The 26,578-nt window shown below is 35.5% G+C and overlaps 3 protein-coding genes across 7 annotated transcripts; 1 reads left to right on the forward strand and 2 right to left on the reverse strand.

Annotated features, from left to right (window-relative positions):
* Positions 1–7,892: 7,892 nt before the first annotated feature.
* LOC121238337 (mediator of RNA polymerase II transcription subunit 19a) lies at positions 7,893–14,224 on the reverse strand. Of its 2 annotated transcripts, XM_041135173.1 has the most exons (7): positions 13,781–14,221; positions 12,574–12,640; positions 10,429–10,718; positions 9,720–9,947; positions 9,027–9,086; positions 8,740–8,880; positions 7,893–8,253 (listed from the first exon to the last, which is right to left on the reverse strand). In XM_041135173.1, the coding sequence occupies exons 2-6, from the start codon at positions 12,602–12,604 to the stop codon at positions 8,830–8,832; spliced, it is 660 nt and encodes a 219-aa protein (XP_040991107.1). In that variant the 5' UTR covers positions 12,605–12,640; positions 13,781–14,221; the 3' UTR covers positions 7,893–8,253; positions 8,740–8,829. The 2 variants fall into 2 exon arrangements, with proteins under 2 accessions (XP_040991107.1, XP_040991108.1); XM_041135174.1 differs by lacking the exon at positions 7,893–8,253 and having other exon boundaries at positions 8,773–8,880; positions 9,032–9,086; positions 13,781–14,224.
* Positions 14,225–15,478: 1,254 nt separating this feature from the next.
* LOC121239927 lies at positions 15,479–18,548 on the reverse strand. Of its 4 annotated transcripts, XR_005935410.1 has the most exons (5): positions 18,335–18,548; positions 18,144–18,227; positions 17,945–18,066; positions 17,452–17,501; positions 15,479–15,781 (listed from the first exon to the last, which is right to left on the reverse strand). XR_005935410.1 is itself a non-coding variant. In XM_041137319.1 (4 exons), exons 1-3 carry the CDS (start codon positions 18,449–18,451, stop codon positions 17,967–17,969), a joined length of 291 nt encoding a protein of 96 aa, XP_040993253.1. In that variant the 5' UTR covers positions 18,452–18,545; the 3' UTR covers positions 15,479–15,781; positions 17,945–17,966. The 4 variants fall into 4 exon arrangements, 3 of the variants coding, with proteins under 3 accessions (XP_040993253.1, XP_040993255.1, XP_040993254.1); XM_041137319.1 differs by lacking the exon at positions 17,452–17,501 and having other exon boundaries at positions 17,945–18,056; positions 18,335–18,545; XM_041137321.1 differs by lacking the exon at positions 17,945–18,066 and having other exon boundaries at positions 18,335–18,537.
* Positions 18,549–21,408: 2,860 nt separating this feature from the next.
* Positions 21,409–25,594, forward strand: LOC121239632 (probable sodium/metabolite cotransporter BASS3, chloroplastic). The gene is made up of 5 exons (XM_041136909.1): positions 21,409–21,958; positions 22,632–22,727; positions 22,864–23,170; positions 23,268–23,515; positions 25,057–25,594. The coding sequence occupies exons 1-5, from the start codon at positions 21,567–21,569 to the stop codon at positions 25,292–25,294; spliced, it is 1,281 nt and encodes a 426-aa protein (XP_040992843.1). The 5' UTR covers positions 21,409–21,566; the 3' UTR covers positions 25,295–25,594.
* Positions 25,595–26,578: the final 984 nt, after the last annotated feature.

Below are 26,578 nucleotides of genomic sequence, written 5' to 3' on the forward strand. Positions count from 1 at the left end.
TAATCTTTTAGATTATCATTTTTTAATATGATATCATAAGATTAAAATCCTATTTCTATAATTTAATTATTCTCTAATTATATAAAAATAATTCTTTTTATCAGTTACTATTCACTATCTCACACTATATATCTTATAAAAAAAACTGTCAAGTGTCGAGTATAGAAGATGAATAATAGTTGATATATAACAAAACTCGAATCCAAAACTTAGAGGAGTTGTCGACATTGGAATGGAGCACCGACACAGCCCATTTGCATTTAAAATGATTGCATATGGAACTACATTGGTCAACAGTACCCACCCCAATTATATATAAAATATTTTTTTTCTGCATTTTTTTTTTTTTTATATATACAAACGTGGATGATGCATATGCAGGCAGGCATGAGATGTATATTTATGGTCCTCCTTTTATTTTACTCTTTCTATGTCTTATTTTTGTCCAAATTCAAATCCAAGAGGAAGAAAATCATGACACTCAGAAATGTTTTTTAAACTGAAACTACAACTGTTCATATTAAACATTAATGGATCAGTCTGTATTGAGAAGGTTTAAGTGAGGTTGATGGCATGCATTAAAAAGTACTGAGGAGCCGACATCGTTTTAAATATTTCACAACATGTGCTTCGTTTACAACATGATCTCCGGCTTCTTGGTTAAACTCCAAAGTCAATGTTGACTTCTTGCACTTTCTACTAGATCCACGAGCAACCTCGTGATATGATCTTAGATTCATTTCTCTTCACATATCCAGAGAGAACGATAAATCGAGATAGAGTAATGTTATTTTTCATTATTGAACTTATCATTATCTACTCGTAATGATTTCGTAGTTGTTACTTTAAATGGAAAGTCAGATGAACTGTACAGCGTATGATCAATTGGTGTGATTATATATGGATGATAAAATTTAAGATGAAGAATGATATATACTTCTCGTCATCAAGACAACCCGACTTATTTCTTACATTGATATATATCTACTTTGTATGCAAGTATTGTAGAAAAATGGAGAACAAAATATGAACGAAAATTGAACAAAATTTTGACAATATAATGACATTTTCGTGAGGATATTTTTCTTATAAATTGGTGCTAGATAAAGAAAATTGAGTACTTTTAGGCTTGGTTTGAGTAGTGAGAATACTTGAAAAGTGTTGAGAATGTTTGTAAATAGTAGTGAAAAAGTAATAATAAAATATTAAAAAGTATATGAAAAGTAATGAATAGTAGAAAAATCAGTAAAAAGTAATAATAAAATAAAGAATAATAGTAAGAGTACCTCAAATACTTTCACTTGTCAAACACACCTTAATGTGCATCAATAACTCATATTTATAAATCATGAGATACTGATTAGTACAGGACACAACCATTAATAATGTAATGGATAGTAAAAGACATAATTATTAACAAATGGCATAACTTTTTAACTAAATCAAAAATTATTTAATTAAAAAATTATTTTTTTGACACTTTCTTAATGATCATCACATGAGAATCATCACCATAGACATTATATCATGTGAAAGGATAGACCGTTTGTTGTTCACATCCTTGAAATTACAAGTATGTTTCATGGCATCATGTCGAGTTTGAATTGCAGACCTCCCAATGCTTACATTTACAGGGCTGTACAGAATAGTTGTAAGACATCTTTGACACGACTCTTCATCATCCACAGCTCTCCCTCCACATGTATAACATTGAAGTTATTGTCTGCAGTAAGCCAAAACATTGCCTGTTCCCACTCGCATAATTTACTCACACCAGAAAATCCAATGGATAAAACCAGCCAAAAGTAAAACAATGGCATGATGACACCTAAATTTATATACCCGTTACTGATCTATATATACCCTTTAGGTGGGGCATGGTGATTGAGGTTTTCCACTTTCTACTCAGCATGAATATAGTGACTTGTTGTAGTTTGTTCCGAGCAAGCTGGTCTCTCGTACTTCAAAACAAGTACGAGACACAGGAGATCACTAAACAACAAAAACTTGACCGAAGAACCTCTTACACTAAAAACATTTGTTCTAATCATTAAAATACGCCTTAATTAAGATATGTATAAAAATCCATTAGTTAGGAAAAGAAGATCGTCTTAATTAGCATCATGTGGAGAGACATGATTTTCGACAAATATTATGATTTTGATTTTAAGAAAAAAAAAAAAAAGGAAAAAAAGGATTCTACATGCAGGTTCATTGACCTATTTTCTGAAAATGGATTTTCTTCTGGAAATAAAAGAAAATGAAAAAGGAGCAAATATAATAAGGAGATTCAGCTGGAGAGCCAAAAGCTAATTTAAAACAAAATGCATGCATGGCATTAATTATCCGCTAATATAAATAAATATTGATTTTGGATGCAGGATTTGTAAATTAGATATGGTGATTTACGACTTTATGTGGGTGCATGCATGCATTTGCTTGCTTTTCTGCACCAGAGATGCATACAGCTCGATCGTCCAAACATATATAATAATACAAAAGAAAAGACTCCAGGCGTGATAGTGGAAACAAGGAAAGCTTGATTGACCAAAACATGGAAAGAATGAATAAAATGTGGACTCACCAAGGACAAAAAGACAACAACAAAAAAAAATACCAGAAAAGAAGGGCCAGCTAATTAATATTGGTAGCTAGGGAACATCCTTTCATTTCTACGAAAAGCTACCATATATATATGCATGCATTGCCCTAAGAAATTTAAAGGGCGCATGAAACAACATGTTTGGTGCATGTGTTTTCAAATCTTTTATCTCGGAAATTAAACTTGTTTCTGTCGAAGAAGATGGACTGCCCGCCCTTCCTTTCGATCTGTTTTCAAGGCTCTTGAAGGCCAGTTTTGGGACATCAACATCAAATAACAAAGTGCTGGATAATCAATGTGTTAAATCTCCAGCTAGACGTACAGGCTAGCTCATGCATGCATGAGTTGCATATTTCTAGAAAGAAAATAGTGTTTGTCGCATGGCTCTGAAAATCAATGAAAAAGCCATTTTACATTCTCAGATGCATGCATGCTTCCATTCATATACGAAGATAATAAAATGAAAATATAATATATATATATATATATATTAATAAATATTTTGTAGTCTTTTCTTGATCCATGTCATTAATGGAGTGAGGATACAATTAGGACAAGCCGCTTGACATGCATGCTGCCAAACCACCTTGATGCATGTTTTCTAATGTCGAATTTGTGAGTGCTGCTAGCTGCAACATGTTCAACAGATATGTAATTTGGCACTTGATATTATAGGATAGCGCACCACTGCGCCGATCGAGAACACATGACATGCATGCAGCATCCTCCTTTAGAAATCCAAACAAATACAAAAAGAGTATAGCCTTGGAGCTATATATCATCATCATGATCATCATATTAACATTGGAGCTAGCTAGCTAGCTAGCACCTTCTTACTTTTTAGGATGGATATATGGTAGCATCTAATTGGATTATCCTACGCATACCCTATAGCTTTTGAAAGGGAAAAGCTTTTTAGGATACCCCACGATCCAAGCTGACAGAAAAAGGATGAAAAAAAGGAAAAAGAAAAAGAAAAACTAAAGTGGAATGATAAGAAAAAGCAGGTTAATCCACAACATTCCTTCACTAGTGTTTTTACCAACCCATCTACTAGTTGTTGCCATTGTAATCAATAACGTTTTAGAAGGTCTTGCTGCAGATGATGAATGTTGCTGGCTAGCTAACTAGATCATGTCAATAATCTAAAGCAAATGGATTTATTTTGTTTTTTAATCCAAATTGAGCATGGCATTGAGTCTTCGGTTGTCCCGTTACTTCTATGATCATTTGTTTGACATTTTATATTTATCATGACTATCAAATAATGATGATGATTCTACAAATAAATAAATAAATAATAAATAAAAAAAGAAAAATAATGATGATATATGCTTGTGGTCCTCCTTTTTAACGGCCCAAACTCTCTGCACATGAAGAACAACTCAACAACTATGGAATATACATATATCTTGAAGTGATGCCATAGTTTGTTTGTCATGACATGCACATAATTCACAATGGAGGTACTTCCAAAATAGAATATAATATAAATCCAAAAAATACCCTAGCTTGGGAGGCTTTTTAGAAGCTGGATCTATGTGCTAGATTTCATCATCATGTGTCATTTGACTTGATTATACATGTACATTATTATTATTATTATGCTTTTTAATTAATTACCATTAAGATATCTTAAATCATTTAGGCTGAGCTCTGGATTTATCCCACAAAAGTTTAATCCATGAGCTAGATCACCTCATCATCATGTATGCATCACTTGGTTGTGTAATCATTACACATTTATTTATTTATTTTACTCTTTTTATAGCTGCTTTATGCGAGAGATATTAACAATATAATTATAATTTGTCACGATTCCTCAATACTAGCTTGTTTCATAATCTAGAATAATAATGACTTCTTATCGGATCTATTAAATTTTAATCGCATTATTTATCACATGCTACAATATCTTGTCAATCCTCTACAGTTCAACCAGAATATAAATATATATATATATATGAAAAATTATTCTCATCAACTACTATTCACTACCACACATCTCACACTCTATGAAAAACACTCTCACACCCTATGGCCTTCATACCCTATTAAAAAATTATAGGTGTGAAGTGTGAGGTAGTAAATAGTAGCTGATGTATAGCATTTATTTATATATATATATATATATATATTATGTTGTAATCTAGTCGAAAAACTTTCCATGAAAGAGATGAAGAGAGAATAAGAAAGAAGATGTAAGGTGTCATTTGGATAGTGAGTTGAGCTGAGATGAAAATTGAATAGAATATTATTAGAATATAATTTTTTAATATTATTATTTTTTATGATTTGAAAAAATTGAATTGTTTATTATATTTTATGTGAAAATTTGAAAAATTTGTAATGATAAGATAAAATAAGACACTTATTGTATCGAAACGGGGCCTAAATCTTATAATTAACATAATAATTACTAAGAAATAATTGACGCGTTTTGTGTTTACTTTTTATGTAAGGGAAGATGACAGGAGGAGACGAGCGTAACCATAATAACATCATAACCCAAGAGCATAACAATAATAACATTCTACCTGTTTTGGGCACCTAACAAAAGGGTCCCTAAATGATTGATTAAGGTGTGAGTTTGCCTGCTGCATGTTCAAATTCTATAGCCTAATAAGGTGCGAACATTATTTTTATACACTATATTTATTGTAACACAATATTTATAAGGATCCACATTCCCTCCTTTTATCATTCTCTTTCTGGTTTAATGAAATACTTGCTCATTAAAGTGGGGAAAAGAGTCAGCAGAATTGGGTCACTAGGGGGGCACCTGAGTGGGCTGGACTTAGCTCAAAGTCAAACGCTAATGGACTTTCATTTCAAGCCCGTTTCTTAATGGAGGCCACTTCCAGCCGATTTCCATCGATAAACTATTCATATTGGCGGTGGGTCATGACCCGTGTTTCCGATATGGTGCCCAAAAAGTAGCAAACTCTCAGCGTATATGCTGTGATGCCCATTGTATCACGTACCGAGTAATTTAAATTACCTACGTAAATGCAGTATCATCATTCCATGATAAATACCGTAACCACCAGTACTTGGATTCATGTAAGTCTTGGATTTAACTTTGCCGATTCATGAATTTTCTATTGAAATCAGGCACCAACTTAAAAGAAGTGCCTACGACTTTCTCCTGTCTAGGCCCCTATTGTCAAATTTCGAATAAAATTAGGTGTTTTAAGAGCGCAGACTCAGAGCACTATTTATGTATCCTATCGTTTAAAATTATATTATTAAAACTCACTTTTTCTATTTTATATACTGACTTTTATAATATATCATACATCAATTTATCTATTTTTTCTTTACATTTTTATGTAAAATTTGAAGAAACGTACTTGGAAACTACCTCTAACGGATCATATTTTCAAATCTATTTTTTATTTTGCTACAATATTTAGCTACATGGAGCATAAACTGTACACAAATATAAAAATATTTTATTTATTTTTTCTCTTTTCATGTACTTGGTCTCCCACAATAGTTTCTCTCTCCTTGTGCTTTTTTTTTTAACAAATTATTAAACTATTATTTTCAAATCCCCCCCCCCCTCCCCGCGGCGAGGGGTGCGAAAAGATAAATAATGTGTACATGCCCCTAAGATTACCTTATAAATTACTTGCTTTGCATGAACTCTATTGAGGCAATTTCTAATAAATTATTTTTCTAATGCCGTACAAACTCAAGAAATGACTCACTATTAGATAGGTGTGTACAAAAATCGTTAAAACCAATTGGGATAGGGGACTGGCCACTAGAGTACGAAACTGGCCGAAACTCACAAAGAGCCAGTTGGCCGACTGTAGAAATAGGCTGCAACCGATGTCAGTTAGTTCGGTTTCGATTTGAACCTGATTCAAACCAATGAACTAGTCAATTATATATATATATATATTTATATTATACATGTATAAAACGATGGCGTTTCACTTAAGTAAGTGAAATGATATCTTTTTAAACCTGAGATTTAAAAAAAAAATATATGGAACGACGCACCAAACGGCGTCGTTCTGAATTAGGGCTTCATCCCTAACAACCCCCCCCCCTCCCCTCTCATTTTCACGCCATTTCCCCCTCATCTCTCCCTCTCTGATCTCTCACTCCCCCCCATAGATCTCTCTCTCTCTCTCTCTCTCTCTCTCTCTCGATAAGTAATAATATTATATATATATATATATCAATAAGAGTAACTAAGTACACTAAACGTATACAAGAAAAACATCTAACCCATACAAGAAAGCCCCTAATGATCCAAAAGCCCATAAAAACCTACCTAAAATACACAAAGTCCGATACACCTCCCCGACCCCATCCCCTAGATTCCGTGAAAATAATCCTCTACCCAAACATTCCACTACGAGAACATCTTCACAAAACCCTCCCTTTAGCCTTCCCTTGACTTGAGCTAACTTCCTTAGTATCGTAGTTGATTGACCAAAAAAAATTCTCTAACTCCTTACTTTTCTTAAACTTAAATTTGGTTTCAAACATGTGACTCACCTCGATTGCAGTGAATAGTGCTTTAAATTGGTCTTCATATTCTCTCTCTCCAATCCAATCTTCCTCTCAGGCACTCAACTCTCTCATCTCCCTCTCAGATCTCTCATCTCCTTTTCATCTTTGATAGGACGGCACACGCACAGAAGGCCAATGAAGGGCTATCTCCCTCTCCGATTCATTTTTGGATTTTTTCTGTTATTTGTTGTGATATTTGATTATTTGTTGTGATATTTGCAAATATTTTTTGTGAGATCTCATATTTGTGAAATTTTTTTATGGGAGTGAAACCGACGGGATCACTGATGAACCAAGGGTAACTGACCAAAACTACACTGGCCGGTTTTACCCCCCTTCGATATCACCTCCTAAAAAACGTCAGCGTCGATTTTCACCCCTACTATCGGATATACAACCCCGACCGCCAAAATCGTACAACAGAAAACTCCAAATATGTCCCAAGTCTATTATAGCTCATCCTGAATCACCTTTAACTAGAGTATGCTCCTGATTTATTCATCCATTTGCACAATAGAAGCTTCATTTTGGTAAATTCACTCCCAGCCTCGTAATAATTACAAGTAAACTGTAAACCTCCCACCGAGAGAGAACTGGCAAAGTTCCCCCATCAACGACAAACAATTATGCAAAAAAAAAAAAAAAAAAAAAAAAAAAAAAAAAAAACACAAATTCTTGGCCTCAGGAGATCAACCGACAGCAGTAATAACTCCCTCAACGGCCCAATCATTATCTGATCTACTGTATGTACACAATAACCTAATAAATGAATTGGCGATTAATGTGAGAACATAGTTCTAGTAGTCCCTACAATCATTTTGGGTGACTAAACATGTTAGTCATTTGCTACAACAGATGAAGAAAAATAGAACCAATATACACAAAATCCCCTTTCTCAATCTATTCTTCCTAAAACCTGGAAAATCTAATTCGAGCTAATCATTAAAAAAAAAAAAAAAAAACCCCTCAAACAAAAGAAATTATAGTAATGTGTACAACCTGAGATATCCAATGCGCCGTAGAAACTGAGAAACAACCTATTTAGAAGTCTTGCACATAACTAATAATCATAATATACCATTCTAATGATACAAAAAAGTCCATTCTTAGCAACTTTTACCCTGCATCAAAGATGAAAATAAATATAAAATTGCGATACAAGTGCCTAACAAGTAAGTCACAATGACAATAAAACACATAATACACACACAATGACAACTTTCAGAGTAATTTTGCAAAACTTAAAGAAAGATCAATGTAAATTTCTCCAAAAAATTGAAATGAGAATCTCCCTCCATACACAGATACATATTTATAAAGTTATTAACATATGAGGGGCTGCTGCAATGCCCAGACAATGCTTTTGAATCCAGGCTATATTCTAAATGACTAACAGATGGCCATAGACGGATTATAGCTGGGGCAAGAGCTAGTTACAACAGAGAAGGCTAGGGAGTAAGATCAATCCAAAGTAATTTGGTTGATTTCATGGCTTACTGTCATTAATGAAACATAAAGTTGGTGTAATATACTGTCAAGAAAATGAGGTATATGATTGCAAGTATGCTGACTTGAATGAATATTTAAAGTTATGGCATGGTATTTACCTCAAGCAATTTGACGAGTAAAAGTCCCCTCCAAACTCTTACAACAACAACCATTTGAGAATAATAACCCAATCATTGTAGGCCACCTTTTCAGCCGGCAACCTTTATCGCACCCATGTCATCAATTTTTGAACTCTTATGCTGCAATAAATTGGGGTAATACAGAGAGTTATGTTTAGATGAAGAAACAATGGAAAAAACTTGTGCAATCCATTTAAGAAACAGTGAGTTAGGATTAGAATAAAACAAAATCGAAAATTTTCAAATGCTTCTTGTTTATATATTACCTTACTTTTTTTGTGTCGGTGAATGTCATTAATATCTTCATCGCCATCATGCTTCCTTTTCTGAAAATAAATAAAGTACAAAGACTCATGATTCGAATGCATTAGAAAATTTAATTACATGGCCAAATTGCACCTATGAATCCTAAATATGGAGTTAACTCCGTTTTTTCTCTTAATTAAACTGCAACTATGATAGACCATAATTGAGGTAAATTTATAATGTCTACAGCACCATTCAGATTGGAGCAAAATCAATAGATTAGTTGTAAGAGGACTGCACTAATCTGTCAAAATCGAGAGCTTAGAGCACATTAATTTGCAATCCACTCCAACCTACTCTTTTATTGATAATTTTAACATTGATTGGACATGCGACAGCATCATGGTTTAGAGTGGATAGTTGCATTCAACCTTAATTATATAAAACAAAAGCAAAGCCAAATCAATTTGTTACAAATTAAAGGATTATCCCAAACAGGATGGACAATAGAAGTCTACACCTCACCCTACAGATTGTTTAATTTCCATGGTTCAAGAAGAAATGGTGTAGGAATGTTAGAAACAAAATCATTGACTATATTTACCAAGCAAAAGGGCATCAAGAATGAATCTAGGATTTTCGTAATATTGCCATTATCCTCAAAGCTACCCAAGTTCCCCAACGAAGAAGCAGTTATACGAGAGTGTGCCAACCTTTTCATGGTGTTTCTTTGATTGATCAGCATTAGAATCATGATGTCCGCTTCTATCCTTCTTCTTCTCCTTGTCTTTATCTTTACTTCGGTCTTTATGGCGGTGCTTGTGCTTTTTGTGCTCTTTATCATTATCCTTATCTCTGTCTTTGTGCTTTTTATGCTTCCTCTCCTTGTCCTTGGACTCACCTTTTGATTTCCCTGCAACAGTAGGGATCCCCTTCTCCGCCTATAGAGTAAATGAATAAAATCAGCAATTAATAGAGAGGGAGGGAGACAAGGAGAAATATCAGAAAATGGAAAATGATAGGGATCCCGTTCATTTATCCCGCTCCAATTTTTATTTTATTTTTTTAGTTTTTTTTTTTTTTTTTTTTTTTACGTAGTAATTAAGAGAATGTTGTTTAATAATATTGTGAATTTTTTTTCTTTTTTTTTAAATATTTAAAAGTGGTAAAAAAATTATGTGAAAAAAATATTTAAAGATGTTTTTTTTTTCACATCATTTTTTAACACTTAAATATTTTTAAAAAAAGAAAAAAAAATTCACAATATTATTAAACAACATTTTCTTAATCACTACGTAAAAAAAAAACCAAAAAAAAACGGAAGCAGGATGCTTGAATGGGATCCCCCAGCGGGATCCCTAGCATTGCCCTAAGAAAATATTTTGAATCAACAGAAACATTTCAAAAAAGTAGATATCTTACAAGGGGCAAATCAACAGGAGCAGTTTCCCTTAACTGAAAGGCTTCTCTTAGAATATCTAGGTCAAACGGTTGTATTCGTGCATTTGGTTCTCTGGAATAGGATGTGTTCTGAATAAGCTGATCCAATTGCATCCCTTCTCCTTTTCTAATTTCTGTGTCTCCAACAACATTGTGAAGATAATGTGTGTCTGAAATTGACAAAGGAAGTGATCTCTTGCAGAAAAACTCATGATGTGGCAACAACTTGTAGTGACTTATGAGATCTATAGCACCAGTCAGTTCCCTTGGTCCTAAAGTTCAAATAGCATTTTTTTCAGTAAAAATGAATTGTGATATAAATAGGCATAGCCCAAGTAGACATAAAAAGCACAGTATATCATTGACCAAAACAAAAGAGAAAAAAAAGGTACAATGAACAAACAAGTAGCAGAAAGGGCAAAGAAACTAAAAGAAAAGGACAAAAGCAACTGAAAACAGAATCAGATGATAATAAAATGTTGCCATAAGATAAGGAAAATAACGATGCATTGAGGCAGCGTTTGTTTCAACATAAAATGGGGAAAACAAAGAGCACTTCAGTCAAATATATTTTCAGAGAATCTGACCTTTTACCTATAACAAACTATATTTTCAGAGAAACAAATTGTTTTCTATCATTTAGTTGGGATTCAAAAATGTTCCATAACCATTCCTGAGCGTTAAATTGCTATGTGAATTATTTACAGACCATCGTTGTAAAGCCCCAATGGAAGGCCCAAACCACATAGCCTATACTCCAAAAGGACTAGTCAATGATACAATTGGAGCCTCATATAACCTTATAAAGAGCAAGAACTTATCATTTCCAAGCAATGTGGAATCACATACACCACTTACCCTTACCCTTATCATATGGGATATCACAATCTACCCCCCCTTAAATTCTCAACGTCCTCATCGGGCCTGTCTGTTGTAGGTAGCATAGCTCAAGTCCCACATTTATGGTTGGGATAGGCTCTAATACTATTTATAACGCCCCAATGGAAGGCCCAAACCACATGGCCTATACTCCAAAAGGACTAGTCAATGATGCAATTGAAGCCCTATTGAAACATTATAAAGAGCAAGAACTTCCCAAGCAATGTGGGATCCCATACACCACTTACCATTATCCTTATCATATAGGAAATCACAATCATCAAAAACCATTGCACTGCCCATTTTCTAGTTTTGCAACCACTTCAATCTCAACTGCTACCATCAATTCTTGAACCCCCAATCCCAATAGAAGCAAAGTAACTATCAAGGCAAGATCTAAGTTGACTCGAATTAGTGGGGTTTCTATAATCAAGTTGGAGTCGACCAATTCCATGGGAATGGGGTGGTAGATACAAAACAAATGGTTGGTAGGTGGGCCAGTGGCAGCGGATTTTGTAGGTGGAGTTGTGGCAGGTGGTAAGGGGTTGCATAGTTGTAGGAATCAAGAAGCCTAGTTGTAGGATTTGTGTATGGGAGGAGAGGGTAAGACAACAGTCTGGAAAATGGCTTACACCTCTTAAGATGGGTAAGCCATTTTACTCCCCAAATGCCTACATCATGTTTCTCAACAAAAAATTTCATTTTCTTCAACTTTCAAAATGAACATGTTTTAAATCCTAAAATAATCTTTCACCCCCAACACAATTTTCATCTAATCATGAGTGGACCCACCACACAAAAATCCAAAAACTTCAAAACCACTTTTAGAAAAAACACCCATAAAACTTTGATGAGTCAAGTAGACCCCACCTCTTTCACAAATACAAAAAACTCTCAAAGATTTTTTTTTCTTTCCAAACATCTTTTCAATGGGCCCCACCACTTTACAAACACAAACATAAATCACCTTTCAAAAATTTTCTAAGAGTTTGTTACGCAAACATGATCTTAATTTTATAAGAAATTGCAACTTCTATGAAAATCCATTTAATACAAATTATAAGTCCAACACTGCGTGCAATATCACATAAGAGACATTGGGTCAGAAAATAATCACTGCAATTGCACCACCTACAGAATGTTTTGCTCTATACAACACATCATTAACAATCTAGCAAATCTAGATTCAGCCAAACACATGGTATGAGGAAAAACACAAGTAGAGACACATAACAGGAAGCTCTCTACCTCTTCCAAACTTCTTTCCTTCAGGATCCATATGTCATTGTTTTACAAAACGGTGGACCATTATCAACTGCAATTTATACAACCATAAAATATCGATAAAATCTTGATCATATAAATTGAAGAAAAACATAAATTTGTTTCTACAATAATATAGCAGAAAAATAGCTTATACATAAATTGGTCTAAATTGAATAATAGGGGAACTCAAAGGTTACCTTGTGTTAGACATGAGATTTTCAGTGTACAGGTCCAAAGTTGCTTATTATTCAAGTACTATTAGGCATTCGCTTATCATATAACAATAAATACATCAAATTTAGAAATTACTGATAACAAACTACAGCACTGGCCTTATCAACAAAAACAAAACAAAAAAACAAATTATAAAATAAGCATGTTCTCCAAATGGATAAAAATATCCATTATTTCACATCATCCCATTACATAATTGCCTAATCCTTAGGAGAGACGGAAACTTTAATAGTCCACACTTGCCTTCTCCACCAACTTCAGTGCTAAAATTCATACAATGGCTGCTGGAGCGAGCACCGTATTAACTAATATTTCTATTGCTAAAGCTACTTATTCAACGTGATGTAGGACAAGTTATCCCAAATTCATGTTATATCACGGCTATGGTTTTGTTACGTAGTCATTCATTACTTTCATGGATTTAGTAATTATATTTGTTTAAGGTTTTCAGACTATAAATTCGTAGGGTTAGAGATAGCCTCCATATCATTACATAGCATTTATTCCAATAAAATTTAGATTTTATTTATCGTTTATATTCCTTCCTTATGAGCTTAAGGAACTCAAAAGAGAACAAGTGTGTTCTCTCCTCCTCTTTTATCATCAAAAGAATTTGGATTTCATTGGACAACCAAAAAAATGGTCCATCTAGGAGCCCTTCGATGGCTCCGCTAAAATAGCCTTTAAAGAGGTATTATCTTCCTTAAACCACCACGAATTTAACTACACATACATCCAAATTCAAAATTTATAGCACAAGTACAAAATACCTCCCAAAATAAAAAACCCTAACTTTCAAAATGCGGGGCACCTTCGGCCCTACCAACCTCTGCACATAAATCCGAAACTCTCGCCCCTCTTCAAGCCACTTCCACAAAAAAATCAAGTATAGTAACAGCCGAAGTATTTAAAATCAAGAAACTAAGAAAAAAAAAAGCTCAAAGAAACAATTTACCTCGATTAACAATGGGTGCCGAGACTTCAATTTTCCGGTGAGCGGACCGGAAAATATTGCCGGAACGAAGCTGGTGGTAGCTGGAAGTGACGACCGGACAAGAGACCGAGAGATAGAATCGAAAGATCGGGATGCCTAAAAACCGAGAGCAGTGTGGGTGAACAAGGGCCGGTCCAAGCTCGACTAGCCCGCGGAAGAGCAAAGAAGGAGACGAATATTATCGGTGGCCGGTGGCGGCGGTGGTTTAGAGAGAGAAGGGTAAAATTTCCGGTAGAGGGAGTAGAAAGGGAGAACAGTGAGATCGGGGAGAAAGAGAAGCACGAGAGAGAGAGAGAGAGAGGAGAAAAGGTAAGGAAGTAATAGAAAATAAAGAAGTGGACGACCCCTAACCGTTTAGATCTCTCTCCAATTTGTCAATGCCTCCGGTTGGCTGTTACCAATCTAAACAAAGGCGGCCCCTTCCTTCATACCCAAAACAAAATGAACACCGCTCGGTGTTACCGTTAAGTTGTAAAATAACTCTCTTTTTTTTATATATTTTTTTTATATATTTAAATATTTTTAAAAATTAAAAAAAATATTAATATATTTAAAATTACTTTCTTTATTATTAAGTAAAAAAAATTATCAAACAGTACATTTGGGGCCGCAGAATAGTATTTTTCAAACAAAATACATCTTTTTTTTTTCTCGCTATTGGTCTAAATAAATAAAATCACTTAACTTCTATTTTTTTTTTAATAAAATACGTTCGTGAGAACCTTTGCCGATACAATGCATACAAAACAGCATCAGTGCGAATTTGGGAAAGCTTGAATTTTTTTTTATTATTATTGAAGGTTTTTTCTTATGATTGTGATAACGTTCTTAGATTGAGATTTTCTTCATCTTTTCCTATCAACAATTAGATGAATTTCTTATGTATTTATAGTGCATTTGGATTTTTGTTAAAAGTAATGTTACACATGTAATATTTTTTACCGCTCTTTTTACAATCATGTTTTAAATTGAGAGTATTTCTGTACTTATATAAGTTATTTTACAAAATATACTCATCATTTAAAATATAATTAGGTAAAGGATTGTGAAAATATTTGTAGGAATACCGTTCTCCTCGTATCACTTTTAAAACTTTGAATAAGATTTCACTTATTATTATCTGTCAATCTCAATTGCTATTCTTCTAAGCTCACGACCACGCGGTTTATTTTCTAAGATATCATGATGGTAGGATTGTAAATATATGGTCATCATATGCTGATGTTCTTTTCTCAACCTCCAAGTTTTCAAAACATGTTCAAACTAATTACTTCAATATTTACAACCATTTTCCTAAAAGAAGGGGGGGAAGTAACCTTGCTCAATATATCCAAACACGCCGCAATTTTCCTTTTTTGGTTCATCCGATGATCAACAAATGGTAATACAAACATGGCATAAACCACAGACTTCAACCGCCAGCTCGCTAAAAGCGAAATAATTTTCTGGGAATGCATCATCTGGTGGCCTTTTTTGCATACACTAGGCTACAATCTGCTACGAGGAAGTCAACTTTCAGATTTCATTGCCAAAGATGCAACATCCAATTGCAAGGATTCTTCCCCTTTTTCCGTGAGCAATTTTCTAAGGGCTTGTTCATCGGTACATGGAAGGTAAACATGGTGCGGCGAAACATATAATGGCAAAACAACAAAGAAATTAACTTCTAAAAATCACTCGTTTTGTACGAAAATATTTTCTTATTTTCCTTCTCTTACGTCAAAACAAACGCAGCCAAATTTCTCTGACTTTTCCTTGTTCCAAGGCAGCAAGACATTAATAAGACAGGCAAGTCGAGATTTGTGGATCATCTAGAGTATCTTGAGATTTCTGTTAAAATAAATCCACAGTATAAGAAACCCAACAATCGAGTCGTCCTAGTAGATAATAAATCTTATTTAGTCGTCCTCTTTTCCTTGTCTGAAATATGGATCTTTGCTTGAAATTGAGCTAGCCTTCCGCCTGCCAAAAAGGGTAAATTGCATTAGAACACTTCTACACATCAATGAATGATGAGCATGGTAGATAAAAGAAAGAAGACAGCAGAAGCACGTTCATTTTCCTCTCTAAGTGCCAGAGTAGTCTAGTAGCCCAAATAAATGTTTCTTGTGCCAACCGATGACCTTATTCATTAGATCAAATCCCAAAAAACCTTCATTGCTGTTGCCATTGCCCACCACCCCCCCCCCCCCCCCCTTCCCCCCCAAAAAACCCCAAATAAGCTGCTAGCTGGAGAATACGCACTATTTTGCCATGAACTCCCCATCCTGGGAGACAGCTTGCAGCACCATGCCAAAAAGTTAAGAAAAAATCATCTGTTTATTGAAGTAGGAAAGCAGCAGAGAAAGAACTTTAGGCCTGCTAGGATTTATTTGGCAGCAGAGGTTTGCCGGGTTTTGGGATAGTTAGTGCTAGGTTTTGGTGGCAAAAGGCCTGGAAGATAAGGAGTAATGCAATTCTGATTATGCAAGGAAAGTTTAAGATTTGGAAGTCAAACAAAGAGAAACTTATGGTTTGGATACCCAATTCCTTCAGCAAACAATAAACCGAAAATACTGTTTTAGTATTTTGTCTGGTTTAGGGTTTCAAATATGATAAAATATACCAACAACACCTGTGGTTTGGGTCAATTCTGTTGGCATGCCTTGGTACTCAATTTTTCCAATCACACCCTGTGGTGAACTCTTAATCATTAACTCCACTTCCTACCAACATTGATCAATTTCACATCTCCGAATCATGTAAAACCTAGTTTAACTACCACCTGTATAAGGGTTCCCCCGGTACTGAGTCCCCAAGGATAGATTATAGAATGCCTTTGCCACCAGATTAGAGAACATCGCCAAGGCTTTATGAATCTCGATGAAATCCTAGCCGTTCAATTTCCACTTGTACACCCTGTCATTGCAAATCTAGGCCAGCCTCAAGTATATCATCTTGATCTCTAGTAATAATGCCATCCACTTGGCTTAGAGGAACTCATACAGACTTGTCGGCCCTACAACTCAGTCATTGGCTTGAACTTAGTGAAAATCAAAGCCATGAAAGCAGGAAACCCAATTGGAGTATTGTGGTTTTGCAGCCAATTGGTGACGGACAAGCAGATTTAAATACCAATTGGATTCTTCTAGAGTTGTTGAAAGGACTTGCTTGGTGGCTTAGGGGTGGTCATGAATTGGCGGTTTTGGATACTGGGTATGCTGATTCTTTGGATTATGTGCATGGACCAGTCGCAACCATGAGCAGCTGAGTTTTTGTTTCAGGTGTTCTTTGGGTGCGGCCAAGCACATGATGGTGGTGCCTAATCTAGCCAGATTTAAAGGACCGCAGCAAATTTTGTGGTGGCACCACTTTGGATGAAGACGAATGCACATTTAAACTTGTGCACGTATTTTGTTTAGGTATATTTCATTTAGGTATGGACCTAAATGGGGTAACTAAAAGTGTTTGTGATTTAAAGAGAGATGGAAATGGTTGATTATAACAAAATGATACTTGGGTTTCAGGGAATACAATATACAAATTCAAATCAGTCTTGAATAGCATTTGATATGAAAATTGCTGGAAAACTCTAAAGAACAGTGAGGAGAACGGATAGATAAACATGCATCTAAGGTTTCTTGACACCATACCTTGGATAGAAATATCTTACACAGTTCTCAAAGTGACATTATGATTAACTCTGAAATTGATTGCAAAAGTTGACAATGTCAAGGTCCCAAGATGTTGGACTAAGGAGAAGACCATGAATCAGAGCCCACATTATTTGCTGGAAATCTAAGGAAAAAAATAAGCCTACGCATCACAACAAAATCGATAAAAACTGCATCCCACTGTTCTGAAACTCGAGCTCCCGGCCACTCAAAAATTCTATAAAAATTGTTCACTTCAATTCATAGAATTATATTCATATTCATAAGCAAACATTACTCCAACTGAAGTTGACTGGGAAAACTTGACCCAAATTAAAAGAAGGTAAAAAGAGTCACATAACAAGGTACGATCAAAATAGACACCAGCCCGTAGCTACAGTGCTCCAACTCTACCCCTCACCCCCCCCCCCCCCCCACAAAAAAAAAAAAACAAAACAAAAGGGAAAAAGACCAATTTCAAACTTCAGACAACCATTTGTAGATAATATCTGTGTTTAATTTGCTTGTCCCGAAGCTTCTCGCGAGTCACGCCGGGAAATATACTTTTTTTTTTTGTTTCCGAGCATCAGGAATCGTAATTCGGTCTAGAGAAAACTAAAGATAGAGTTTACAATCATCTAAAAGTTTCAGCTCATGAAGATGGAGTTAGACCAGTCAAAGTGAGCAATTACCTGACCGGAATCCGATTTTGGATTAGAGATAGTTGCCTCGAGGTTCAACAGTCTGGCTTCCAAAGCATCAAATTTCTGCTTCGTCTGCAAGAGAAGAACGAAGCTATTTGAAGTCACAATATATACTCGAAGCTTTTGGAGTTGAGAAAATGGGAATATGCAAATATGTTCGTTTCAAAGAGGTCACTGACATCGGAAAAGAGAGCGTGTCGATCGGTCCACGAATCTCTCCAGATTAATTGGGAAATCGCAGCTCCTACCACAGAAAACCCTACGCCGAACCATAGCACTCGAGTCCTTAGCATCATCTCCTCACTCTTCCCCCCTCTCTCTCGTTTTTTTTTTTTTTCAGAGCTTCGAGTTCTGAAGTAATGCGATCAAATTAATAGCTTAATGTATTTTAAGAGTTGAGGTACACCAACTTCATTTTTATCTTCCAAACTTCATTTAAATCTGTAAACTAACTTTAGAAAAATTAGATGTTATAATTTTTAAAATTTATTGCAAACCTTATAATTTAATTTAAAAAATAAATTTTAAAATTTAAATCTTACATATTTTATATACCGACTTGATAATAAAATAACTCCTTATCAATAAATATAAGATGATAACATATATTTTGTTGCAGTCATACAAAGGTATAGATATAATTATAATAAAATCAATTACCAAAGATCTCTCTCTCTTTCTTTTTCTTTTTTTTTTTTTTATCTATGCATATATATATATTTATTATTTATGTCAAAACATGGATGCACTAATAAAAATCACATGGATTCTTTACAATAGAAAATCCCACTAACAATAATTCCACCCACACGGAATTGTTACATACTCCACTCCTAGTATGGTCAAAATAATTTGTCAGAAAAATAAAATTGTTAAAAACAAAAGAAACTTAATCATATACATATAAGCATGAGTCATTGGTATGAATTTAAGAGTAATGCTAGATAATAGGGGTGGGCGATAGGGTCTTCTGCTCGCCCTCCCCCCATCTGGCCCCACCTAGCTAAGGGCCTAGCCCGCTGGATGCGGGTTGCGAGGCATCCACCCATGGGTTAAATATATGCGGGGACAAGACCCGAACTCGGCCTTGGCTTACTTGTTCGGCCCAAATCATATATATATATATATTCGTAATGAAAGAAACGATTTTGTTTTGGATATCTCAAAACAATATTGTATCTAAAAAGATGAAAAATTCTTAGTAGAAGCTACTGTTTTGCTGCATCCAAATTGCACATATTACGTATCACACAAGCAGCCCTTGATGAGAGATTATGAGAGAGAGCAGAGATGAGAGATGATGAGAGAGCAGAGATGAGAGAGAGAGCCAATGAGAGAGAGATGTGCTGATAAGAGAGAGAGTCAGAGATGAGAGAGAGAGAGTCAGAGATGAGAGAGAGAGAGCATGAGGGATGAGAGAGAGATGATGAGGGATGAGAGAGAGAGTCGAGGAGAGAAAAAGAGTCGACGAGAGAGAGAGAGACGTTGGATGAGAGAGAGAGACGTTGGATAGATGATGAGAGAGAGAGAGGGGTGTCGTCTTGAGAGAGAGATGAGAGAGAGAGACGCTGGAGAGATGATGAGAGAGAGAGAGGGGTAGCATCTGTGACTCCGTGGGTTTTGAAAAAAAAAAATAAATGGACCACATGCATCCACGTAATGTGTGCATTGTGTACACCACTACAGTGAATGCTGCATAGCAGTACTCAAAAAGAATACTATCTATAAATGGGAAATCCTCTCTCTCACCTCTTATTTCTCTTATTTCCTCTTCTCAGCCGCCATCCCCTCTTTTCTCATCCTCCTTTTATCCCCTGCTATATTCTCTCATTCCCCCTCCTCCTATGTTCTACGCTCTTAGTGACCGCCATCTTCTCTCTCATCCTCCTCAACTTTTAGGCCGACAAAGAATTTCTCTTAATTATCACGGGTTAGGCTAGTGTCATAACTTCATGGGCTAGGAGTTCTAACTTTTGTGGTTGTTGGCTACGATTGTGGGTGACGTCGTGACAAGTCTGCGAGTTTAATGACCCACAACTGCGGTCATGCCAACAGTGGGCCGTATAGATCTGTCCACATATCTTTGAAGATTTGTGCACATATCTATATGACCCATGATTGCGGTCATGGCCTGTGGGTCTGTACATTTATTTTATATTTTTTAAGGTTTGTTTTATTTCTTTGGTGTTTGTTAGATTTTTGCGATTTGTAAGTTTATTTGCATTTTGTTTGGATTTGTAATACTTTTTATGATTTTTTTAAAATTTGTTTGTAAGATTTATATTATGTAAGATCTGTATTTTGAGATCCATAATCCAGTGTTCGACGGGGTGGCAGACAAACTAGGGAGTCAATCTGCCACCTAACATTTGGATCGGAGCACTCGTCCACAAGGGGCATTGCCGAGATTTAGGGGCCCAAACTTTCCCCCCCTCCCCTTGCCCATGCGAGGGCGAGTCTGTAGGAGGGAGGGGGCATTGTCCAAAGAATGCTAGCACTCTTTACTGGATAAAGTCTTAGAGTATCTAAATCTTGCACACTTCTTTAAAAAAAAAAAAAAAAGATCTATTGCTAAAAAAGTAAATTTTTATGTGATCACAAATTTACCTTTTATTTTTAAAAAAGAATACGCATAATTTGCATAGTAGTGTAAATACCAATTTTCTAAGTGGAAACATGAAAAGACTCAAGGACTCGTTGCCAAAATGAACAAGCTGGCAAGCAACTAGATTGAAAAGGACAGCCTGTTTTCTAGATCCTTCATTTTCTCTTTAAACTCTAACTATAACATGGGGTTGTGAGCGTAAAGAACTTGGTATGGATAGGCCGTAATTATACTTTATTGTAAGATTTAATTTATGGTACGATATTATTTTATGATAGAAGGACAGATCCACGTTATTATAATTTACAAGTATTTAACAAATTTTCTAAATTAGTCTCGCAGTGGCATAATGGCATTCACCCCTCACCCAATAGATGGGCTGACTGGGTTGGCAATTCTTCCCCTCTCCAACTATTTTTTTAATTTTTAATTATTAACTATTTAAATAACTATAAATATTTTAAAATTATTTCATCTGTCTTTTTTTTTTTATTATTGATTTTATAATTTTAAACAGCAATTATAATATCCGAGGTGTCTCTAAAATATCTGATATATCTGGTTAAAACAGAGAAAGGAAAAAACTACTAAAAAGTAACCAATCTCACATATATCTCTGTCTCTCTATCTCTCTCACATCTGTACAAATATATTAAAAACTAATATTTCTTTAACAAAGTGGACTTTATCGTCTCATCCGCTTCCTCGCTTCTCCTTCACCTCTCCTTTTCTTCGCTTTTGAAAGCTTCGCCGGAAACCACCTGTCACCCGGCGGAGCAATTCAGTCGACTCGGAAACCACCACCCATGTCCACTTCTTCAGTGTCCTCAATCCCCTTACTCTCGCTCTCGCTCCCTTCCAAGCCAAAACTGCCTCTCCTTGTTTCGTTAAGACTAACCTCTTCCTCTTCTGCTTTTACTTCATTTTGTTGCTCTTCGATTCCCAAGAGTCCCAATGGGTTCAGAAACAGGACGGCGAAGCTTTCTATATTCGCGTGCTCGACGTCGCCGTTTATAGGAAGAGTGGGGCTGCATAGACGAGAGGGGAACGTGTCGTTGCTGTCGTTTGGGATAAACCCGAATGCGATAGCGGAAGGTGGGAAGAAGAGCGATTCTTCGCAGGCTCTGTCTGCAATGCTTCCCTTTGTGGTCGCTGCCACTGCGATTGCCGCTCTTGCTCAGCCTTCCACTTTTACTTGGTGGGTCTTTTGGGTTTATGAAGTTTCCAAATTCTGCATGTGACTTCGTGATTATGCTTCCTTAGGTTCTTTTCTGTATTTTCCTCAATAGAGATTCTCTAAAATAATAGTACTATATAAAGTCATGGAGTATTTTAAATACTTGGAAAAATTCTCCTCCCCGAGATTTTTATTTTAATTGTTCATTTTTTTATTTCCCTTCTCTTTATGTATGAAAGTTTACTTTCAGCATGAACTACTTAATTAATTGCATCGAATATTTCTGACACGTATTTAATTATTAGTTATGTCTTTGTATTACCTCACAAGTCATTTAATAAAGAAAAAGGTTCTTCTTATTATCAGCCTTTTTACTTTTTCTGATCTTTTTTTGGAAAAAGAAAGAGGTGGCGATTGCTTCTCAAAGCTGAAAATACCAATTAGTTGTAATCCTGTAGATAGAAGGCCGTGGAAACTGCATACCAGAATTTGGGATTGCATATGTTTGATTTAAGGTTTATTAGGAGTATTCTTACTTCGCAAATCTTCTAGTTTCTTGCCGGCACATGTTATGGCCAAACAGGCCGTGCTTTGGTCAAGATTTCCATGAAGAACGTGTAATCCTGCCCAAATTATAATTGTATTTAGATGCTTTTTAACAACTAAAGGAACTCGGAACTCTGAACTTCTGCAGGGTATCTAAGGAACTCTATGCTCCTGCTCTTGGTGGGATCATGTTATCTATTGGAATCCGACTTTCCATCAACGATTTTGCTCTTGCATTTAAAAGGTACAATCTTGTTTTAACGTTCTTATTTACGCGCACACACAAACACACACGTACGTGTATCTGAAATTAAGGTATTCCAATCCTTTCTGAGATTTTGAATTTGCTTCCAATGTCCTTCAGTTTTATTCTGTTGCAGGCCTTTACCATTGTCTATTGGGTTCATTGCACAGTATGTGCTGAAGCCGGCGCTTGGAGTGTTAATTGCAAGAGCGTTTGGCATGCCTCGGATGTTCTATGCAGGTTTTGTCCTCATGTCTTGTGTTGCAGGGGCTCAGCTGTCTAGCTATGCCAGTTTTTTGAGCAAAGGGGATGTGGCCTTGAGTATTCTCCTAACCAGCTTTACCACCATTGCATCAGTGCTTGTTACACCTTTACTAACCGGCCTTCTACTTGGATCTGTTGTTCCGGTTGATGCTGTAGCCATGTCAAAGTCAATATTGCAGGTACGAAGAACACTGCATTAAGTGAGCCAAAGTGGATTCAGAGACATAATAACCCATTTGATTCTGGTAATAATTTTTTTTTGGCAATTTTCATCAGGTTGTTCTTGTTCCTGTCGCTCTTGGCCTTCTGCTCAATACTTATGCAAAACCAGTTGTGAATGTCCTTGGACCATTGATGCCATTTGTTGCGATGATTTGCACTTCCATATGCATCGGCAGCCCCCTTGCTATAAACCGGAGCCAAATTCTGTCAACAGAGGGTCTCCGATTGGTTTTACCAGTATTGACATTTCATGCCGTGGCCTTTACCGTGGGATATTTGGTTTCCAGAATTCCGGCTTTGAGGTAAATTCATCCTACCTCAAAGATCTTCTTGCTTTGATGTTGATGCATCCCAAAGTTCATTCTCGAATTGGTTACTCTCATAGGAGCAAACATCACAAGAGTTAACGTTGAAAGGGCAATGTCGTGAATATTGGAGATTTAAAAAGCCAACCCCCTTCCCTGCTCTTGTATTTGTGCTTGTGCATCTCCATCATTGAATATTTTTTCATAAGCAATTAACATGATCACATAGAGGATCGATTGGTTAGAATCAAATATCTGAGTAACTAAAGTATATATCTACACTAAAACCCATTGCAGGCACCTACTAAAGAACACGTATATTGGCTGTGCACAGTAACAGAAACAAGGCTTGCGTTAAGCATGTGGAGAATATTATGGGAATATATTTGAAGTTCCCCTCCTCCTGATCATGCTTTTTTTTTGCACTTCATAACATGAATTGTTGTCTGAATCATTGGAATATAATAGTGTATAAGTTCTGGGGTCTTGATTTTCTGAGTTTGAAAAGTGATAAAGTTATGTTTCCTTATTATTTCTATCTTTGCTACTTGTGATGTCCATTAGTCACTTCTCCTCATATTTTCTTTCAAATTACCTCCCTATCTGACTTTCTCATTTTTTCCACCTGTTGTTTCTTTCTTTTTTTCTTTTGTTGTAAACATCCAATACCGCTAAAAGTCATTATCTTTGAAAGCCTCATTCTTTTAGAACCTTGCATGCATTCGTAGTTCTTTAATGTGATATTTGTGGTTCTTGAGCCTCCACTCTGTTAGTGAACCTTGCGTGCTTTTGTAGTTATTTAAAGTCTTACATTTATGGCCCATCTAAGTTTTCAGTCATTTAAAAAGCAATCCAAAATTGCTTTATTATTGTTTTTGTAATGAAGTACGATGCCAAAGCCAGTTGTTAACAGATAGCAAGTATTGATATTATACTATGAAATCTTCTTATATTTCTTAAGATATATTGTGGAACTCTTCCTCATTTCAAGGAGATGCAGACCTCAAAACATTTCTGGCAGTTGGGCTTGGAACCCTTCCTGGAAACTTCTATTCATGTTGATCTTGCATCGGTTTACAGCTTAGGTGTAGAAGTTAAGTTGGACAATAGCATTCATACTACCTTTTGAAAGCTAATTCAACGAGGAACCCTTATTCTCATTGGCTGTCACTGCCTCTCTCACCTTTCGTGACTTTGAAACACCCTCTGAAAGGGTGGTAGGGTGCAAGTACTAGATATAATCCCATGTCAAACTCTATGGAGAGACCAACTTTGCTAACATCTCCTAAATGCCATTGCAGCCCCTGTTTTTTTTTTTTTTTTTAAACTTTTTGCTTGTCCAATCAAAAGAATTATTGTTTTTTTTTTTTAACTCTTGGCAAACTGATCTATTCCTTGGCATGAGATAAAACTCTCCCTCTCATATCACATCTGACTTTTGTAAATGCTTGAATGGAGAGTGACCTGGCACACAGGCTTGCATTTTGACTCTAGGACTATTTCACTTTCAGACAATAACATTACGTTTTTTGTCACAGGCAAGAAGAAGAAGTTAGCAGGACGATTTCATTATGCACCGGAATGCAAAGTTCCACCCTGGCAGGGCTCCTTGCAACTCAATTCCTTGGGAGCAGTCAAGCAGTTCCACCAGCATGTTCGGTAGTTGCCATGGCTATAATGGGCCTTTGTCTTGCCTCTTTCTGGGGCAGTGGATCTCGAATCAGAGACCTACCTTCCAAGCTAATGCCACAAGGTGGTTCTACTGTTGAGGCGTAATGACACAACCGGTCAGAGCAACTTCGAGGTATAGATGGAACTAACCTCAAAGCATGCAGGTGGTCAGGGGTACTGATGGATGGTTCTTCAACAATCCAAAGTGCAAAAGAAGGGCTTGTGATGTCATGTTTGAACATCAGAAGCAGGATTAGGAGCTATATGTTTTCATCTCAATTGCGGGAACCATGGTGGCGTATAGTTGTAAGGTTAGAAGAGCTCTTTCTACTAGCTCCAATTAACAGATGTTACTGTACATAAATCCTATAAAATATAATTGAGAAAAGATATAGTTGATGCAAATGGTCGAATGAAGTGTCCTACCGATTTTTTTTTTTTTTTCTCTCTCTCACACACACACAAGCGCGCACGGTTGAGCTCGATGAGGCTCGCTGGAGCGTCACCGTGTGCGGGTGTGTATGCGTGCATGCTCATTTAAGGTTAACTTGGACTTCATACCAAGAACATGAAAGGAAGAGATATCTTTAAATAAGAGCCTTTAGTTCAACTTAAGGTTACGTTTTATCTTAACTCATCTAATTATTATAAATTTTTTAAATTTTTACATAATATAAAATAAGTAATTTAACTTGTTCAAATTTTAAAATAAAAATAATATTAAAAAAATATTCTAATAATATTTTATTTAACTTTCATCTCATTTGTGAAAATAAATAAGATCTAAATTAATTTATATATGGACCTTAGGAGTTCTCAAATCTTATATTTTAATTGGGGGTGGTTCACATCTAATAGATTTTAAAAGATTATGCAATCAAATTTAAATATTAAAAAATAATAAATCAGTTCCTTCCCTCAATTTATAGGTGGTGGGTCGGTGGAAATCTCAAATCGCCGTGGAACACGAAGTCGCGAGTTTGACCGGATAGGCAAGCAAAAATTATATAAAAATGTGTAAAAACTCGATCAATATTTAGGTAGCGTTTGGATGTTAAATTAAATTGAGTTAAGTTTAGATAGTCAAATATTATTAGAATATTATTTTTTAATATTATTATTGTTTTATAATTTAAAAAAATTAAATTATTTATTATATTTTGTATTGAAATTTAAAAAAATTTAATGATTAATTGAGATGAATTGAGAGGAGTTTAAGAAGCAAACGAGCTAAAAGAACTATGAGAAATATTCCTCTACTCATTTCACATGTATTTATTCTAGATGGCGTTGGAATATTTTTTTCACGCATTTCAGAAAATGCCTTTATTATATTTTTTTTCACCTATTAAGAACTCGTAACTTAAAATTTGTAGTTTATATATATAT

Source organism: Juglans microcarpa x Juglans regia, chromosome 7D (assembly GCF_004785595.1).
Source record: "Juglans microcarpa x Juglans regia isolate MS1-56 chromosome 7D, Jm3101_v1.0, whole genome shotgun sequence".
NCBI lineage: Eukaryota > Viridiplantae > Streptophyta > Magnoliopsida > Fagales > Juglandaceae > Juglans > Juglans microcarpa x Juglans regia.

What these genes read in the sequence shown, in the direction of transcription:
- LOC121239632 (XM_041136909.1), top strand. Translation starts at nt 21,567, where the DNA reads ATGTCCACTTCTTCAGTGTCCTCAATCCCCTTACTCTCGCTCTCGCTC. An exon ending in CAGCCTTCCACTTTTACTTG is followed by an intron (nt 21,959 to 22,631) that starts GTGGGTCTTTTG and finishes GAACTTCTGCAG; the next exon opens with GGTATCTAAGGAACTCTATG. An exon ending in TCCAGAATTCCGGCTTTGAG is followed by an intron (nt 23,516 to 25,056) that starts GTAAATTCATCC and finishes TTTTTGTCACAG; the next exon opens with GCAAGAAGAAGAAGTTAGCA.
- LOC121239927 (XM_041137319.1), bottom strand. Translation starts at nt 18,451, where the DNA reads ATGATGCTAAGGACTCGAGTGCTATGGTTCGGCGTAGGGTTTTCTGTG. An exon ending in GACACGCTCTCTTTTCCGAT is followed by an intron (nt 18,228 to 18,334) that starts GTCAGTGACCTC and finishes CTTCTCTTGCAG; the next exon opens with ACGAAGCAGAAATTTGATGC. An exon ending in CAAAATCGGATTCCGGTCAG is followed by an intron (nt 18,057 to 18,143) that starts GTAATTGCTCAC and finishes AGTTTTCTCTAG; the next exon opens with ACCGAATTACGATTCCTGAT.
- LOC121238337 (XM_041135173.1), bottom strand. Translation starts at nt 12,604, where the DNA reads ATGGATCCTGAAGGAAAGAAGTTTGGAAGAG. An exon ending in AGGAAAGAAGTTTGGAAGAG is followed by an intron (nt 10,719 to 12,573) that starts GTAGAGAGCTTC and finishes TTTGAACTTTAG; the next exon opens with GACCAAGGGAACTGACTGGT. An exon ending in ACCGACACAAAAAAAGTAAG is followed by an intron (nt 8,881 to 9,026) that starts GTAATATATAAA and finishes AATTTATTGCAG; the next exon opens with CATAAGAGTTCAAAAATTGA.